Source organism: Entelurus aequoreus, linkage group LG13 (genome assembly GCF_033978785.1).
Source record: "Entelurus aequoreus isolate RoL-2023_Sb linkage group LG13, RoL_Eaeq_v1.1, whole genome shotgun sequence".
Taxonomy (NCBI): Eukaryota; Metazoa; Chordata; class Actinopteri; order Syngnathiformes; family Syngnathidae; genus Entelurus; species Entelurus aequoreus.
The window spans coordinates 34,813,558-34,833,093 of NC_084743.1; the positions used below are offsets into that span (position 1 = coordinate 34,813,558).

Below are 19,536 nucleotides of genomic sequence, written 5' to 3' on the forward strand. Positions count from 1 at the left end.
ACATGTAGACTGGATAGGCATACTCCCAGGCCTTCTCCGGGATTCCTGCAAGAGTAAAGAGCTGGTCAGTTGTTCCACGACAAGGACGGAATCCACATTGCTCCTCTTGAATCTGAGGTTCGACTATCGGCCGGACCCTCCTTTCCAGTACCTTGGCGTTAACTTTCCAAGGGAGGCTGAGTAGTGTTATACCCCTGTAATTAGCACACACCCTCTGGTCCCCCTTTTTGAATAGGGGAACCACCACCGCAGTCTGCCACTCCCTCGGCACTGTCCCAGACTTGACGCAATATTGAAAAGGCGTATCAACCAAGACAGCCCCTCAACACCCAGAGCCTTCAGCATTTCTGGACGAATCTCGTCAACCCCCGAAGCTTTGCCACTGTGGAGTTGTCTAACTACCTTAGTGACTTCCCTCCGAGAGATCGATGTCAAACCCCCATCATCCTCAGTCTCTGCTCCTGTCAGGGAGGGTGTGTCTGATGTAGTTGGGTTCAGGAGTTCCTCAAAATGCTCTTTCCAACGCCCTACGACTTCCTCACTTGAAGTCAGCAGAGTCCCATCCTTGCTGTACACAGCTAGGATGGTTCCCTGCTTCCCCCTCCTGAGGTGCCGTATGGTCTTCCAGAACAGCTTTGGTGCCACCCGATAGTCCTTCTCCATGGATTACCCAAACTGCTCCCACACCCTCTGCTTAGCCTCGTCCACAGCCATGGCCGCAGCCCTTCGGGCCTGTCGATACCTTGCAACTGCCTCCGGAGTCCCCTGGTATAACATACTCCTTCTTCAGTCGGACGGCTTCCCTGAACACCGCTGTCCACCAGGGTGTTCCAGGGTTATCGCCCCTTGAGGCACCTAAGACCTTCTGGCCACAGCTTGCAGCTGCAGCTTTAACAATAGAGGCTTTGAACATTTGCCCATTCCTGTTCAATTTCCTCAACCTTCACAGGGATGGCAGAGAAGTCCCGCCGGAGGTGGGAGTTGAAGTCCTCTGGACAGAGGACTCCTCCAAACGTTCCCAGTTCACCCGCACTACACGCTTGGGTTTGCTAGGTCTGTCCAGAGGTTTCCCCCGCCATCTGACCCAACTCACCACCAGATGGTGATCAGTTGACAGTTCGGCCCCTCTCCACCCGAGTGTCCAAAACATACGGCCTCAGATCAGCTTCATTGATGTTTGGCCTAGGGCAGGGGTCGGCAACCCAAAATGTTGAAAGAGCCATATTGGAGCAAAAATACAAAAACAAATCTGTCTGGAGCCGCAACAAATTAAAAGCCATATTACATACAGATAGTGTGTCATGAGATATACGTTGAATTGAGATGACTTAAAGGGAACTAAATGAGCTCAAATATAGCTACAAACGAGGCATAATGATGCAATATGTACATATAGCTAGCCTAAATAGCACGTTAGCATCGATTAGCTTGCAGTCATGCAGTGACCAAATATGTCTGATTAGCACTCCACACAAGTCAATAACATCAACAAATCTCACCTTTGTGCCTTCACACACGTTAAAAGGGTGGTGGACAAAATGAGACAGAAAAAGAAGTGGCATAAAACACGTCCTAGAAAGTCGGAGAAAGTTATACATGGACACAAACTAAGGTGAGTTCAAGGACCGCCAAAATTAGTAGGACAAAACGGCGCTCGCCAAATACTCGAATCAGTGAAGCATGTTTAATATAAACAGTGTGCTTTATAACAATTAGGGAGGTTTATGTCATGTTTGTCCTCCTACAGAAACCATATTAAAACAAAAAATTTATTTTTTTCCCCCTCATCTTTTTCCATTTTTCATACATTTTTGAAAAAGCTTCAGAGAGCCACTAGGGCGGCGCTAAAGAGCCGCATGCGGCTCTAGAGCCGCGGGTTGCCGACCCCTGGCCTAGGGTGCTCTGGTACCAGGATACACCTATGAGCATCCTTATGCTTGAACATGGGGTTTGTTATTGCAAGTCCATGACTAGCACAGAAGTCCAATTACTTTTCACCGCTCAGGTTCAGATCAGGGAGACCGTTCCTTCCAATCTCGCCAGTCCAAGTATCACTGTCATTGCCCACGTGCGCGTTGAAGTCCCCCAGTAAGACTATGGAATCCTCTGCCGGTGCCCCATACAGGACCCCATGCAAGGTATCCAAGAAGGCGGAATACTCTGAACTATTGTTTGGTGCGTACGCACAAACAACAATCAGAGTTTTCCCCCCTTTAACCATAAGGCGAAGGGAGGCGACCCTCTTGTCCACTGGGGTGAACTTCAACGTACAGGCACTAAGCCGGGGACTTGTGAGTATCCCCACACCAGCCTGAGCTCTCACACCGTGAGCAACTCCAGAAGTGAACAAGATCCATCCCTTGTCCAGGAGTGTGGTTTCAGAGCCCTTGCTATGCGTAGAGGTAAGCCCCACCAGATCCAACCGGTAGCGTTCCACCTCCCGCACCAGCTCAGGCTCCTTCCCCACCAGCGTAGAGACGTTCCACGTCCCAAAAGTCAGCCTCTGCTGCCCCTTGCCCAAGGGTGACTCATTGCATGCAAATAAATAATAATCTTCAACATTGGGATTATAAAGTGCAAACTTAAAACTTTTGTCTTAAATTAAATACTTAAGTAAATAGAAATGTAGTATTGTACATTGTATGCAAATAAATAATCAAGTAAAACAAGATGTGGGAGACTAGTCCGTCCGGATAGAGAGAGATGAATGCAGCAATGTACAGATCCTGTACACTTCCCGTCCAACCTGATGGAGCTTGAGAGGTGCTGCAAAGAGGAATGGGCGAAACCGCCTAAGGATAGGTGTGCCAAGCTTGTGGCATTGTAATCTAAGACTTGAGGCTGTAACTGCTGCCAAAAGTGCATCAGAAAAGTTTTGAGCAAAGGCTGTGAATACTTATGTCCATGCGATTTTTTTGTTTTTTTATTTATAATAAATAAGCAAAAGAAAAATTAAAACTTTACACATTGTTATTATAAAGTATTGTCTAAAGAACAATGAGTGAGTACAAAAATGATTGTATTCAATTTTGGAATTAGTCTGTAACATAACTTGTGAAGCACTGTGAATACTTTTCGGATGCACTGTATGGATTATATGGGCAAAGCAATGGCAGACTATGATGCAATATATTCTTTTTTTTCCCTACCCCTAGCAGAGTTGAAAAATATATATCATGCCTTCTCCTTTTTTGTACCACATTCTTTTTACATTAATACATCTTGGATGAGTGTGATGAATGAACAGATGAAAAAGCTAATTGACAATGGTGTTGACTGCAGGTCTTAGAACGAGATGTTCTTCAGGCCGAGTCTGTTTGGCATGCTGAGTGCCAACACTACACTGGTCAGGAGATGATGTATTCATAGCTTACTGGCAGCAAGAGCTTCCAATCTATTTTGTGTCCAAGAGATGGATGAGCCAGAGCTGTGTCCTGAAGGGCTTGGCGGTCACATTGCAGCAACCATGTTGGTTACAAATGTTTTTGACTTCAATTAAGATTCGATATAAATTAATGAGGCAGATGTTCCATTACAAAAAAAACATACCTGTATACTTGCAAAGAAAGGAGCGCACAGATGTGCTTTGCCACAAGCGTTACTGCTTCAGTTATGTAGTGTGCACTGAAGTAGCAGAGCAAATGGGATAATACTGTACTTACTCCAGGTTATTTAACATTCCCATTGTGTTGGTGTGTCCCTAGGTGTGTTTCATTGGCCGAAGTAATGTGGGCAAGTCATCGCTTATCAAAGCGCTCTTCTCTTTGTGTCCAAATGTGGAAGTCAGAATTTCCAAAAAGCCTGTAAGTAGTCCAGACTGACATGCTGCATGTAGCACCAACAAGATACTGCATACTGTAAACTTCATGTGTTTCTCACAAACAATGCAAATATCTGATGCATAACTAAGTTACATAAAATAATATTTGTTTCCCAATCAATATCCATGCTGCTCTGGTTTGTCAATGCATGCAGCATCTATCAATTTTCCTCTGTTTGTTTTTGTCATTAGATAGGAAAGCTGAATAAAGTAGATGCTTTTTGTGGGGGTTACATTACAAGACCACACATAAGTAGCAAAAAAAGTCCTGAGTACTGTAATTTAGACACTCATAAAAATGTCCATCATTGAGACAAATAAAGCAATAATTTTGGTACCGTGTGGAGGCGGCAATGAACACTACAATTGCTCGGCCCTTCCCCTCTAAATTATCGAAGCTTGACATTCTCTGATTTTGGATCAACAATTTCAATAAAAGTGTGTGTTGTAATTATTGATACTGATAACACTCTTTGTTTCTTTTTAATTACCATTAATATCATGCGCGAAAAGGGGAACTGCACTTTTTTTTAAAATTTTGCCCATTGTTCACAATCATTATGAAAGACATGACGACGGATGGATTTTTTGAATGCATTCTATATATTAAATAAACGTAAAAAAAGTCAGCTTACAGCGTAGCCAGTGGGAGCTCCACTATTTCGCCCATAAAATCTGATAAATAATTATTCAAAAAGCGCCAACAATACTCCATTTACATTTTGTGATTTGAATATTAACCAAGTATAAGTGATATTGTTGTTATAAGCGCTAACGCAGATGAACTATATATAGCGGCAACGTAATCACTTGTGGCGAAGTTGGTAGAGTGGCCGGGCCAGCAATCGGAGGGTTGCTGGTTACTGGGGTTCAATCCCCACCTTCTACCTCCTAGTCATGTCCGTTGTGTCCTTGGGCAAGACACTTCACCCTTGCTCCTGATGGCTGCTGGTTAGCGCCTTGCATGGCAGCTCCCGCCATCAGTGTGTGAATGTGTGTGTGAATGGGTGAATGTGGAAATACTGTCAAAGCGCTTTGAGTACCTTGACGGTAGAAAAGCGCTATACAAGTATAACCCATTTATCATTTATCATTTATCCCTATGTTCACATCATCGAGAGGTCTGCTATTTCCTCTGCTTCCATGCTCCCTGTAAGTTTTTATTAGATCATAAATCCTGCATCTCACCTAGACATGAGACGTCTGAGTAGGTAATCCAACAAGTTGGGACACTTTAACAGCAAATGTACGACCTCGAACTGGCAAGAACGACACAAAAACCCCGTCCAGTTTCTTTGCGAGGATTATGAGACATTATTCACCTAAATAGGAATATATTGACATCCTAGCAGTCGGCATCCTAATGACAGCTGATGTTGGACAGTAAGTGATGTTTTATTATGTTGGTTGGCTCTCATAAAGTCTGCAGTGAGCAGAAATCAGTGATGAAGAAAAAAAAAAGGCAAACGCTCTCATGCGTTTTCGAAATTAATGCACCGCGTATTTTTAAAATTATCAAAATATGTAAATATTACATGTTATTATAAATGTGCCTGTTACTACATTACATATATACTTACACCATGTATATAAAACCCTATTGGAGGTGTTTGGATGTTTTTTTAGGGGCTCCATAGGCAGAATTGAATGGCTCCTATAGGCTCTATTGTAAGCAAACTTTTGATCGCATTTATTTAATATTTAGAATGCATTAAAACCAAAATCCATCCGTCTTAATGTATCTCGTAGTGATTGTGAATGATAGGCAAAATTCCAAAAAGAGTGCAGTTCCCCTTTGAGGAAGCTAACAAGTTAAGAATGCTTTGAAGCACAATCCAAGTAAAGCCCACTTCTCGCTAATTACCATTGTTCCAACAAGCTAAATAGTCTACACAGTTGTCCCCAACCACCGGGCCGCGGACCGGTACGATTGGTACCGGACCGCACAAGAAATAAATAAATCAAAATATATATATATTTTTTTTTAAAAATTAAATCAACATAAAAAACACAATATGTACATTATATATTAATATAGATCAATACAGTCTGCAGGGATACAGTCCGTAAGCACACCTGATTGTATTTCTTTATGAAAAAAATAAAATAAAATAAAAATACCCCCCCCCCCCCCCCCCCCCCCCCCGGTCCGTGGGACACATTTTCAAGCGTCCGCAGCTACAAAAAGGTTGGGGACCACTGGTCTACAAGACTTGTGGTTGCTCACAGAGTTCAACTTTGATGAAGATCGATAAAAAAAGTTTAACCATAAAAAAACACAACATTAAAAAAATAAGATATAATGGAAAGGGAAAGGCTCAAATGTTAATACTAATAACTAGGGTTGTCCTGGTCTGACAACAAAAAACAAGTATTGGATTCTATCGGCTTTGATGTAAAATATCCAGTATAAGCCCCGATTTAAGCAGTCTGGCTGCGCGTTCACTTGTGCAAAGCTGGACAGCCAATTAACATCTACAGTTGTGGTTTACATACACTTGTAAAGAACAAAATGTCATGGCTGTCTTGAGTTTCCAATAATTTCTACATCTCTTATTTTATTGTGATTGAGAGATTGGAGCACATACTTGTTTGTCACAAAAAACATTCATGAAGTTTGATTCTTTTATGAATTTATTATGGGTCTACTGAAAATGTGACCAAATCTGCTGGGTCAAAAGTATACATACAGCAATGTTAATATTTGGTTACATGTCCCTTGGCAAGTTTCACTGCAATAAGGCGCTTCTGGTAGCCATCCACAAGCTTCTGGTTGAATTTTTTACCACTCCTCTTGACAAAATTGGTGCAGTTCAGCTAAATTTGTTGGTTTTCTGACATGGACTTGTTTCTTCAGCATTGTCCACATGTTCTCAACAGGGTTTGAGTCAGGATTGACTCTTGATGGTCCTGACCAATTTTCTCTCAGCAGCAGGTGATAGCTTGCATTTTTTTCCTGATCGTGGCAGGGACAAAACTGTGCCATGCACTTTATACTTACGAACAATTGTCTGCACAGTTGCTCTTGGGACCTTAAGCTGCTTTGAAATGGCTCAAAGTGACTTTCCTGTCTTGTTCAAGTCAATGATTCGTTTTTTCCAATCTGTGCTGAGTTCCTTTGACTTTCCCATTGTAACCGAGTCTAATGACCGCATCACATGAGCCCTATTTAAATGGGCTCAGAGAAGTCAACAAGTGTCGTCAATCATAATCACTCACATGAAGTTAAGAGGCCATGCCATGAAGCTAATTTGATTTGATTGTAACTTTGCTACATCACCAACACTGTATGTATACTTTTGACCCAGCAGATTTGGTCAAATTTTCAGTAGACTCATGATAAATTCATAAAATAACCAAACTTCATGAATGTTTTTTGTGACAAACAAGTATGTGCTCCACTCACTCAATCGCAAAAAAATAAGAGTTGTAGAAATTATTGGAAACTAAAGACAGCCATGACATTATGTCCTTCACAAGTGTATGTAAACTTTTGACCACGACTGTAATTGTCCTCCAATAAGCACACACATTTAGTCTTTTCTTGTATTTTAGTCAAGTCATTTACAAAAGGTTTACATGGTAGGCTGTAGGCTAAGCACATAATGGCACACAATCTAGACATATGTAATCAGTGTCCTCAATTGAACAATATTGTTGTCTAAAACAGAACATTTGTCAATATTAAAAAATCGAATAATTAATTATTAATTATAGTTGCATATTACTTACACATTCAAAATCTCCAAGGCAGAAGCGTATTAGAAAGTATCCAGTAACAAACCCGTCTGCATCATTCAATTTACTGCTTATTGTGGCCACTAGGTGTCACTAAACGCAATTACCATTGTACTTTAACTTAAAGACGGCATAAGTGCATTCCAGATGTGAATAATGAATATGTTAGTGTTTTTCTTACCTACCATTGTTTCTTTGTTTGAGTAATTTCATTGTTATCAAAACCTTTTCTAACAAAGTTATTAGGTCTGCGCTGATATCGTATGATTTCGAAGAACTGCTGAGAGTGACAGTCGTTCTAAAAAAAAAAAGCTTAGTAAGGAAGCACAGTAGCAATGTAATTAATTTCAGTACATGTTTGTTACTGTATATCCTCTTAGGGTCATACAAAAAAGATGAACTTCTTCAAAGTGGGCAGAGCTTTCACCCTTGTGGACATGCCAGGTTATGGACACAAAGCACCTCAAGATTTTGTGGAAATGGTGGAACCATATCTCCACGACAGAAAAAAGTAAGTCATTGACTTGGCTCCATGGTTGCACATCTGTGTGGAATGTTAGTACTTATTAGCCAAATAATACTTATTTGATCATAAAGGAAATGAAATATCGCCAAGATAGAGCTGTCAAACAATTCAACTATTTGATAGAGATTATCGCATATCATCCATAATTAACTTGTGATGAACCATGATTAATCGCAGATAGAAGTTTTTTTTGTCATTAATAAGTGTATCTTAAACATATTTTCAAGTTTTTAATACTATCAAACTTTGTTTGCTTTATGCAAATGTTTATTAATTCTGCTCAAAAAGAAATGGACACAAAACTCTTTTGCAGACACAGATGCACAGAAACACTTTCGCATGTGCGCAGACACACAAAATCTCTCACACGAACAAACATAATGTCTCACTCGTGTGTAACAGCTTTAAAATGCCTCCTCAGTCTTAATAAGATTCAAAGCATGTGACTATTGCTAAATTGGTAGCAACATTGTTAATTGCTCTTGAAAGTATGTTGGTTGTGTAGTGTACTTTTCAGCGTGATCTGCCTTTGTCAAACATGAGAGCTCCCTGCATAAGTTAGCCGCGAGCAGCTAAGATATGGCTTCACCTATTCCGGTAGATGGAAATAACTTCGGTCTTATGGAGAGAGCAACCTACCAGGGCTTTAAAGCTAAACTTACCATTTAATATACAGGTTTTTTTTGTCCATTTCTGCTCTCCATTCATGGATCAGCATTAGCTGGAACCAGCTGTTATGGAGGGTCACAAAGCAGTGCTGTACGCTTAGCTTTTTAACTTGAAAATTTAGCAGCACAGAACATTTTTTGCAGCAATAATAAATGCCTTATATATTACAGTTTCATTATTAACACTCACACAAGGTACACATGTGCATACATATAAACACAATGCCATCAGAAGGCTCACTGTAACGCTCAAGTAAACATAGAGAACATTCCTAAACTGTGCTAGCAAAGTCGCTAACACTAGTATAGGGCTGTGCCATACGGATCAAAACTCATATCCCAATATAGTCTGGCCCGTAAACTAACGCATAAATGGAAATATTCGTTGACGTAACTAAATATCTCCACCACCATGCCTTGTTTTTAAATTTTTGGGACTGATGGGGATCCCAAATACACAAAAACAGGTACCAATAAGTAAGAAAAGTAGGTTTTGTTTAACAGGATCCCAACTTAAGAGGTGTTTTGAGATAAGAAAAACACTTGAAAATGATATAAGAAAAGTCAAATATAATCTCCAATCTTTTTAATAAACACTTAGCTATGCTCAATTCTTCAGCTAACAAAAACACAAAATAACAAAATGTGAAACAAAGTGCCCTGGTTTAAGATGACAGCAGCAACATGAAAATAATTGATCTTTAATGATGGTGGTTTTAAAGGTGAACATTATTATAGGACATACACAAAGATGTTAGCCAGAAACACCGACCCGCCAACTGCTTCATGATGCTGTGTGACAGGCTGTGTTCTGAAAATTATTTTTAAAAAGTCATTGGTTATAGTTACTTTTACTTTACTTTTTTGTAATTGAATTACTAACAGAAACTCTTTAAACTAAACTAAACTAAACTAAACTCTTTAAAAAAAAATAAAAAATTAACTAATATGTTACCTAAAAAATAAACTTCAAATATCTGGCATAATGCAGTTAAGATAAGTTTCAGTGTGTGCACGTGCCGTTTAAAAGGCTAAAGGTTTTACAAGCCTGTAGCCTAGTGACGTGTGACATCAGCGTGACACTCATTAGTCTGAATTTGAGCTTTTTTTATTTGCTTAGCATGCTAGCAGCGGCAATTTGTCGGCTATGACGGCAGCTCTTTTGAATTTTTCACTGGTTTGTCTTACCTTTCTTAATAAATAGATTTAATGTGCTGCCATGGCTGTATGTTCTTGTCAACAAACACGGTATTATTTGAATGGCAAGTTTTCCCACTTCTATTATTGATTTGTTGTTCAATATTCCCTCCGACCTTTGTAGTTAGGAGAGTGCAGTGCAGTTTGTGTCAAGTGGTGGTGAAAAAAACTTTTACTGACAAGTTCCTTTAACTAATATCTAGAGATGATACTCGAAACCGGTTTTCCCGGTTGTTCGATAAAAAAAACTCGAATCCCTTTTTGAGAACCGGTACCCGTTATCGAGACCACTATAGTAAAGACAAAGAGTTGGTTCTTTATTCGAATCCCTCGAAACGAATCCCGTCCCGACCAGAAATGCCCCATGGACATCACAAGAAATGACGTCACGTAGCTCAGTCTTTAGGCGGAGATAGGGAAAGCAGGAAAAACAATGCACCGGAAAAAGCGCTCCAAGGTGTAATAAAGTTCAAAACAAAAGGTATAATCAAATGAATAACTTTACTGAGAGATTTGAGCAGGGTACAAACACATGACGAACACTTTTACGACCAACCGGAAACATAGCAACCAGGCTAGCAACGCACCTCCTTTACGGCAGCTGTCGCAACGTTCTTAAAGCAACCACAGCACATACATATATATGACACTTTTGTTTTTTTTCCTTGTAAACAAAACAAAATCACACTGTATATGTGTTGTCTGTCTAATTATAAATAATGCAGACGAGACGTGTTGGCTGAGTTCTTGACGTTTACTTTCACAGCGTGCTCATAATAACCTCATTCTTAGCTGCCGGGTGACGTCATGCAACAACACTTTTCGGGGCTACCGCGCATGCTCGTCACTCCCGTTGCATGCTGGGTAGTGTAGTTGTTATATTCCCTAGCCTAGCTCATAACATCACATCTTTCCCCCTATAAAGAAATAATGTAAACTTAATAAAGTGTATTTCTTTTTTTAGCTTTAACTTTTCATTTTTTAGCATTGTAACCACATTTGCAAACAACTTTTCTCTTCATAGAATTTTCTTTCAATAAAGAAATAAAGTGCAAAAATGTCAAAGCATCATAACAAACAGTTATGTCAAATAGCAGCAGAAGTGCACTTTTTGGAGAGCTGTATTATTTTCAGTTTTGTGCCCAAGGGACTGATTTTATTTAACACTATATTATTATTTATACACCTATAGTGATCACAGAGACAGGTTGTTTTTGTGTTACTGTATATATTTGTTTTTCTGAAAAATCCCACTTAATATACTTTGGGTAACAACAGTCAATATTTTTTTTTTTTTTTTTTTTTTTTTAGGGGGTAACAGTCAATATGTATTTATTTATTAGATTACATTTTTTTCTTATATAATAAAAGTGAGCTTTTGTTAAACCAAATATTGTGTGTTTTTTTCCATATACAACAACCTATCTGGACTCGATAAGAGAATCGATAAGGAATCGGTTCGATAAGAGGATTCGATAATAGGCTCGAACTCGATAATTTCTTATCAAACATCATCCCTACTAATATCTCTTTTCACCCATGTTAGAACGAGTGTGTGAGCTCAAAGGAGCAGCCCCGCTCCTCTCTTTGCATGGCGCAGGTGGGGTGGGGAGGATACACACAGGTCTTAGTGCGAGAGTTCAATCATTTGATTATGGTTTAAATTTATTTCAAACATGCTATATAGATGGGCAAAAATTTTACTCTAGTTTTATCAAATTTGGATGGATTTATTTTAGGAGCAAATGCGATAAAAGGGTTGAAATCCCTTTTTTTGTTAAGTCGCACGGTCTATTTTTAGTTGCATTTGCAAGTAAATTTGTCACACCGTACAGCACTTGTCACAAAGGACGATGCACACGATATTCGTTCGTCAAAAAAAAATAATGGGAATTTTTTTTATCGTGTAAGCTTGACAGCCCTACCCTAAAAGAAAAACTTCAATAATGACATATTTCATGGTGTTTCCAAGGTAATACACATACATTACATACTGTTTTTTTAATTGTGTATGTTACTCTACATCAGGGGTCACCAACCTTTTTGAAACCAAGGGCTACTTCTTGGGTACTGATTAATGCGAAGGGCTACCAGTTAGATACACACTTAAATAAATTGCCAGAAGTAGCCAATTTGCTCAATTTACCTTTAACTCTGTTATTATTAATAATTAATGATATTTATCTTTGTGGAAACACTGATCATCTTAATGATTTCTCACAATAAATATATATAGAAACAGATAAATATCAATATGCAACACTTTATTTTTATATTTTCTCTAAGTGCACATTTTTCAAATTGAACATTTTCAAATGATCACTTCTAAGACAGTCTTGTGAAATCACAATATCCCATTTTAACTAGCTAGCCACTAACATTTTTTAACAAATCATGAATTACTTTGCACCATGTTTGTACAAATAATAACTAATGTAAAATACAAAAGTAAACTCTCAAATTTTTAAATCATGTCACACTTTGAACTGGACACCAAATCTGTTATCTGTTTCTTTGTCAGTTAGTGGGAAGCCTGGCATTGCATGCTGTTAACTAGTGTGTTATACTCTGGTGTGTAACTTGACACTGCAACTCTGAGTGAGTCTTGCAGATGTGCATCAGTGAGGCGTGTTCTGTGTTTGTTCTTGATGAAGTTCATGTCAGAAAAGGCTGATTCACAAAAATAAGATTTTTCCTCATTGTTTGCGGAACCTTCTTAATCTTTTGGACATATTTTCACAGCAATCTGGCCTTAAGCTTAATTATGATAAATGTAAAATGTTAAGGATCGGAAATCTAAAGGGAACGTCCTTTCGAATGGAATGCAAAGTGTTTTGTTTATAAATTATATGCAATCTGTTGTGTTCCCTAATTTTTTTCTGTGTACATGAATGAAGGTGTGTGTTGCTGAGTCCGACTTGGACATTATCTGGACTGGGCCTGGTTTAAAAAACCCTTTAAACAAATCTAATTTCATTGACAACCTGGTCTGTTGAAGATAAGGCCCTTTTTAAAAAAAAATAAAATAAAATAAGATAAATAAATAAAAAACATTTTCTTGGATAAAAAAGAAAGTAAAACAATATAAAAATAATTACATAAAAAATAGTAATTAATGAAAATGTTAGTGGACCAGCAGCCTATACAATCATGTGTGCTTCAGGGACTGTGTCCCTTGCAGATGTGTTGTGGGAACCAGAATATTGGTAGCAGAAAGAAATAACCCCTTTTGTGTGGATGAGTGTGCATGGGGGAGGTTGTTTGGATTGATGCACTGATTGAAAGTGTATCTTGTGTTTTTTCTATGTAGATTTAATTTAAAAAAAAAAAAAAAAAAATTTTTTTTTTTTTTATTTTTTTTTTAGAACAGGCCCGCGGGCGACTCATCTGGTCCTTACGGGCGACCTGGTGCCCGCGGGCACCGCGTTGGTGACCCCTGCTCTACATCATCTTTAGAAACTGACAAGACCAAGTTGTCTTTGGCAATGACTTTGTATCTTGGTTTTTTCAGCCTGGTCAGGACATTCTTATTGGTTGATGGCAGTGTTGGTCTTCAGAAGATTGATCGTATTGCCCTCGAGATGTGTGAGGAGATGAGATGTCCATATGTGGTAAGAAACTTGTATCCTATTCGATTGTGCTGTAACAGTGGTCCATAATAGCAGTTCAGTACATACTGTGGTTTAAAGGTCATGGTTAGGTTCATTTTGGGTACAGCAAAGGAGGAAAATGCAAAACAGAAGTGCTTAGCTTAGCTTTTATGTAAACATCCTTCATGAAAGTGCAACAACAGTAAGAGCTTTAAAGGCCTACTGAAACCCACTACTACCGACCATGCAGTCTGATAGTTTATATATCAATGATGAAATCTTAACATTGCAACACATGCCAATACGGCCGGGTTAACTTATAAAGTGCAATTTTAAATTTCCCGCTAAACTTCCGGTTGGAAACGTCTATGTATGATAACGTATGCGCGTGACGTCACGACGGCAACGGAAGTATTCGTACCCAATGTGTCACCATACAAACTGCTCTGTTTTCATCGAACAATTCCACAGTATTCTGGACATCTGTGTTGGTGAATCTTTAGCAATTTGTTTAATGGACAATGGAGACTGCAAATAAGAAAGTTGTAGGTGCGATCGGTGTATTAGCGGCTGGCTGTAGCAACACAATCAGGAGGTTGTGTTGTGTTTGAGCTGGATAGCAGACGCACTACCGTGAGTACAGCTTTGGCTTCCAAACATTTGATCGCTTGCCCGTACGTGAGTGTCGCTATGTGCATGTCACGTACGTAACTTTGGGGAAATATATGTTTCTTGCCGACTCTGATGGCGGCCGGGGTGTCGTCGAGAGCTACAACGCCCGCCGCCGCCGCCGCTCCGTAGTTAGCTTCAATTGTTACGCTTCGCCAAGCTGGAAATTATTAACCGTGTATTTACATGTTCATGGTTTAATAGTATTGTTGATCTTCTGTCTATTCTTCCAGTCAGGGTTTTTTTTAATTTTGTTTCTATCTGCATTTGAGCCTGATGCTATCACGTTAGCTCCGTAGCTAAGTCAGCTTCAATTGTTAAGCTTCGCCAAGCTGGAAATTATTAACCGTGTATTTACATGTTCATGGTTTAATAGTATTGTTGATCTTCTGTCTATCCTTCCAGATGATGGTAGCCACACAATCCAGTTCGTGAGGAATTTTGCATTTAGATATGTGGCTTGGCTCAGGTCTCCGCCCTGTATTTGATTAAACAGATTATTTTATTGTAAAACTTTGCAACTTGGGCTAGGCGATTATATGATCATGATCGTTGATCGCGATTCATTTGAGTTTGATCACGGTGATCAGCTGTTAGCGTATTTCTCCGATCAAACATGGCGTAAATTTCTGATAGAAGTTACCGCAGTAGCCTTGCGATGAGGTGGGGCCTTTGTCTAGGGTGTAAAGCCGCCTTCCGCCCGAATGCAGCTAAAATAGGCTCCAGCACCCCCTGCGACCCTGAGAGCGACAAGTGGTAGAAAATGAATGGATTTAATTTGAGATTGAAACTAGATCATAACCATGTTATAACGTTGAAACTAGATTATAACTTCTTACTACTGCAGTAGGGAAGCAACGATGCTTGGTGTAATCCTGCACGGAACAATCCACGTTTATTGACCGTAATCCTTCGTGTGAATGGGTGCGTGTGTGTGTGTGTGTGTGTTTGTTTGTGTGTGTGTGTGTGTTTGTTTACGTTTGCGTGTGTTGTTATGAAAATGTTTGTGTGGGTGTGCGTGCGACCATGCGTTCCACCGTCGCAAAAGTCAGTCTCGTTACGACTTAATGACTTATCAGCGTTGTGCCTCTTCCCCCTCACACAGCTGAAAGTGCAGCCCAAAAGAAAAAAATTAAGAAATATGAATAACACTAGCATAGAAGTTGAAACACAACATTTAAAAGGAGCAGCGACTTTAGTGACACACTTTAGTTTTGCTATCTGCTGCAGCTCATCAGTAATCCGACCCTGAATGCAGACTTGCAGGCACTCACATAAACGTCTATGTGATTGTATTGGTGCCGACTGGGAGAATCAACAGACCCACTAATTTAGTCAGAAAATACATTTTTATATCTAAATATTTAAACAGACTTTTTGTTTGTGTCTGCAAAGATTCCACTACATAAAATGTACAAAAAAAACTTTGCAGACAGACACTTTGTGTTCTATTTGTTTGTGGATAGAAAGACATTTTGTTCCTGAAATAATCATTAAACATGTTTTATGTGTTGGTAAACAATTTTTTACTGTACTTTAAATTCAAACTGTATTTTAATGTATTTTCATTCAATATGAGATACAGAATTTGAGGTTTAAAAACTCCAAAATCTGTGTCACCACTTGTTTGCCAAATCACTGGTGAGAAGCACTGATGTGTAATTAAAGAAGTAATTAAAAAATACAAAACATGTACCATTTGAAAATGTTGTCTAGTAGATGTTAACTTGAAATAAAAGTCCTATAATATTCACTACACCACTGATACTTTGTTTACCGCAGAATGTTTGTGATGACAAGCAAAAAAACAAAATAACTTTGAGAGGAAAAAAAGTTGTTCTCTTTACACCCACAAAACGTAACGAAAAAGAAGCATTACCGTGGCCCTAACACCAGGAAATGACCGTTGCGTGGGTTACCTGTACCGTTGCACCTCTAGTAAGCACAATTAAATATATGGACAAAATGACAGTTCTCAGCTGTTAGCATATCCCATCAAACATGTTGGAAATATTTGTTATAAGATACTGCAGTAGTAAACAGTAAGGATGTGGTACTCGGTATAATGTTACACGGGACAATCCGCTTTAAAATTTAAAAAAAAAATGGTGATATTAATGGAGATCGGATGATATGAAAAAATTAATCGTGAGCTTTTTTTTGCCATATCTCCCAGCCCTACAATGAACTCTTTTTTATAACTTCGAACATAAATATAAAATGTGCAGTTAAAAAGATAATGTACAACTTTATCAAAATAAAGTTAAATAGAGTGAAGTACTTAATGTAATTATTCACCTTCAAAGCAAGGCAAGGCTTCAAGCAGCTACAACTAACTATAGTCCTTCAAAATCAGCTACATGTTACTGCATTCCTTCGTTTATACTCCATAAAGAGAGAACAGTGGTGGCTTTGATATGGTAGACCTTGCTCTTGGACTGACAGGCCTTTCTCCACTCCTTCCTAAACAATAAAAAAACATAAAAACAAAACATTATTTCAGGATACACATTAGTAGTGCAGTCTGGTGTGAGAGAATGGATAGACAACTTTCAACATTGTCATTTATCAATTACACTGTGTATGATATGCTTGTAAAAGAATGAAGCTAACCAGATTCACTGTGAAAATAAATGAAAATGTTTTCGTATTTGGCTTAAATTAAAGTTAAAAGTTAAAGTACCAATGATTGTCACACACACACGAGGTGTGGCGAAATTATTCTCTGCATTTGACCCATCACCCTTGATCACCCCCTGGGAGGTGAGGGGAGCAGTGAGCAGCAGCGGTGCCGCGCCAGGGAATCATTTTTGGTGATTTAACCCCCAATTCCAACCCTTGTGGACCCTATAGTTTCCTGAAGTAAACTAGACAATAATAAAGTTCTATCTTCATTTGGTAGAGGAGATGCTTAATTTTCTTAAAATTATTGCTGCTTTAATAATTTTCATTTCATCATTTTATTCCATTCCCGAAGTAAACATTTAAATGTGCTCATTCAGATATTTAAAAACTCTAGACATTTCTGAAAGCCCCCTGTTGTGATTGTATAATGAAGCAGCCCCTCTTTTGTCCCTGAAGTCAATTATTCATTCTCTCAGGCTATTAAACGTTTGAAACACCATTAAGGCTCTGACAGCACAGCTTTTAGGAAAGATGAACTATTATTCGTCAGAATAAAAGAAAACTTTAATCTCAAGATTAGATGTGTCTCTTCGACCCACCTACCTACCTTAGGGAATATAATATGTTGAATGCTGATGTTGTAATTTTACCTTTTACAAAGACAAATTGTCATGCACCACCAAAAATAGCAAAACCACCTCCAGTCATCACTATTAAAGGTGTTGAGCTCAAGTGCGTTGACACTTTTAAGTACCTTGGCAGCACTATATAGGCAGATGGTTCCCTTGATAAAGAGATATCATCGGGGATCCAGAGGGCCAGCTGGGAACTCGGTAGTCTGAGAGTAGAGGTCCTCCAACAAGAAGGCATCAAACTGTCCACAAAGCTGGAAGTTTACATGACGTTTGTCCTCCTTTCACTATTGAATGGCAGCAAAACATGGACAGCCTAATACCGTCACATAAAACAGCTGTACAAGTTTCACATGCAATTGCTTCACAAGGTTATTGGTATCCACTGGCAAAACAAGGTCATCTCCCAGGAGGAGTTGGACAGGGCAAAGATGTTAATGAAGACCCAATTATGTTGGACAGGTGATTTGAATGGAAGATAATTGAATCCCAAAACAACTTATAAAATGACATGAGGTGGGCACGAGCAGATTGAGGAGAACGACGATGAAGAAAATCCAATCAGACGAAGAAAAAAAAAGTAATATTGGAAGAGGACCTGCAGCAAAACGTAAAAATTACTATGAATGTTTGTCAAAGCTATCTGGCAGAGTTGTAGCTACCATACGAATTCCTGGTGTTTGCAATGGCAGACAAGTACACAGTGTTTAAATGCATCCATCAGACATATTCAATTTGTACCACAGAGTATTATTAATATCTGACATCATGACGCTGAACATGTTAAAAAATATTTAGAAAGTACACATGTACACGCACAAATAAGTGTGTAAAGTTCTAACTTAACTTCCCAGCTGTTTTGCACAGCAGAGCACATTTCACAACGCAGCTACCGTCAAATACTTTTATTTCAATTTCGCCTGTTTCAGTTTGGACTTGAGTTGGTGAAGCATGGATTACACTTTGTATAATAATAATGTATAAAATAATACTCTTGTGTCCAAATGCCGCGTATGTTGCAACAACAGGCCACGCAACAATGGGTTTAATAGTGTGACATTCTGTATACCTCCAAAAAAATCCTCTAGCTGACAGCAATGCGGATCGTTAATGCGATTGCGCTTTGATTTGCGATTTTTATATTTTACATATACATGCATAAAACTGCAAAACTAACGAGTAAAGGAAGAAGACAAAAAAATATAAACAAGTATTTGTCTTTATGCAGACAGACCTCAGAGCTTTTGTCTACACCAGGGGTGCCCAAACGTCTTGCCTCCAAGGGCCAAACTAAAAATATGCCAATGGTCTGCCGGCCAAACAGCGATTTTTACCATAGAACTCCACGAGTGAGGAATTTAGCCTCATACCGGCAATAATTGATTATAAGGTTGTAGAGATTGTCACAGTTGTGTGCCTGATTCAGTTAGCATACAACTCTGCATCTTTTATGTACATTCAAAAACGGTAATTTTCTGCAGATTTTCGCCACTTTTAGGTTTATTCTGTGACCAGTTTGTCCTAGATATTTCATCTGATCACATTCAAACTTCACCCAGACAGATTTGACATATGGAGGACACTAAATTTCAAAGCATTTAGCTTTTCAAAATAGGATGTTGGCGAAGCATGGCAACCAAGATTATTCTTCTCCATAGAATGTCAATAGGTGTCAACTTTGCTGTTGAGCTGGGGTCTCAAATTCAAATTCTCAAAAACAAAGCGCAACTAATTGAAAAATATAAATCTGTACATTTATGGTTACAAAAACTGGCAGCTCAGTCACCAGAATTGTACTGTAAGATTTACCGTTGACTTTTTTATGTAAATTGAAAAACTGTACCACTGTTGTTTTTATGTTAAATTCTGGTGACTGAGCTGCCAGTTTTTACCGTCAAATCTATGGCCATTTTTGTACAGTGCATTACTGTAAATTGAAAAACAGTACCACAGTTTTTTTGCCGCAAACTTTACCGCTACTTTTTTATCGTAAAATCTACGTTCCCTGTGTTTACAGTGCATTACAGTAGATGCAAAAATAGTACCACTGATGATTTTACGGTAAAATTCT

The 19,536-nt window shown here is 38.8% G+C and overlaps 1 protein-coding gene across 4 annotated transcripts in view; it reads left to right on the forward strand.

The window, feature by feature from the left end:
- gtpbp8 (GTP binding protein 8 (putative)) overlaps positions 1-19,536 on the forward strand; it is a 55,612-nt gene that overhangs the window by 9,082 nt on the left and 26,994 nt on the right. For all 4 annotated transcript variants that reach the window (XR_009828288.1, XM_062067759.1, XM_062067760.1 and 1 more), the window contains 3 exons: positions 3,705-3,803; positions 7,939-8,069; positions 13,461-13,560. Coding sequence is in view for 3 of the 4 variants with exons in the window: in XM_062067759.1 (XP_061923743.1) it covers positions 3,705-3,803; positions 7,939-8,069; positions 13,461-13,560 (330 nt within the window). In the remaining variant the exon portion in view is untranslated. The remainder of the gene's footprint in view (positions 1-3,704; positions 3,804-7,938; positions 8,070-13,460; positions 13,561-19,536) is intronic.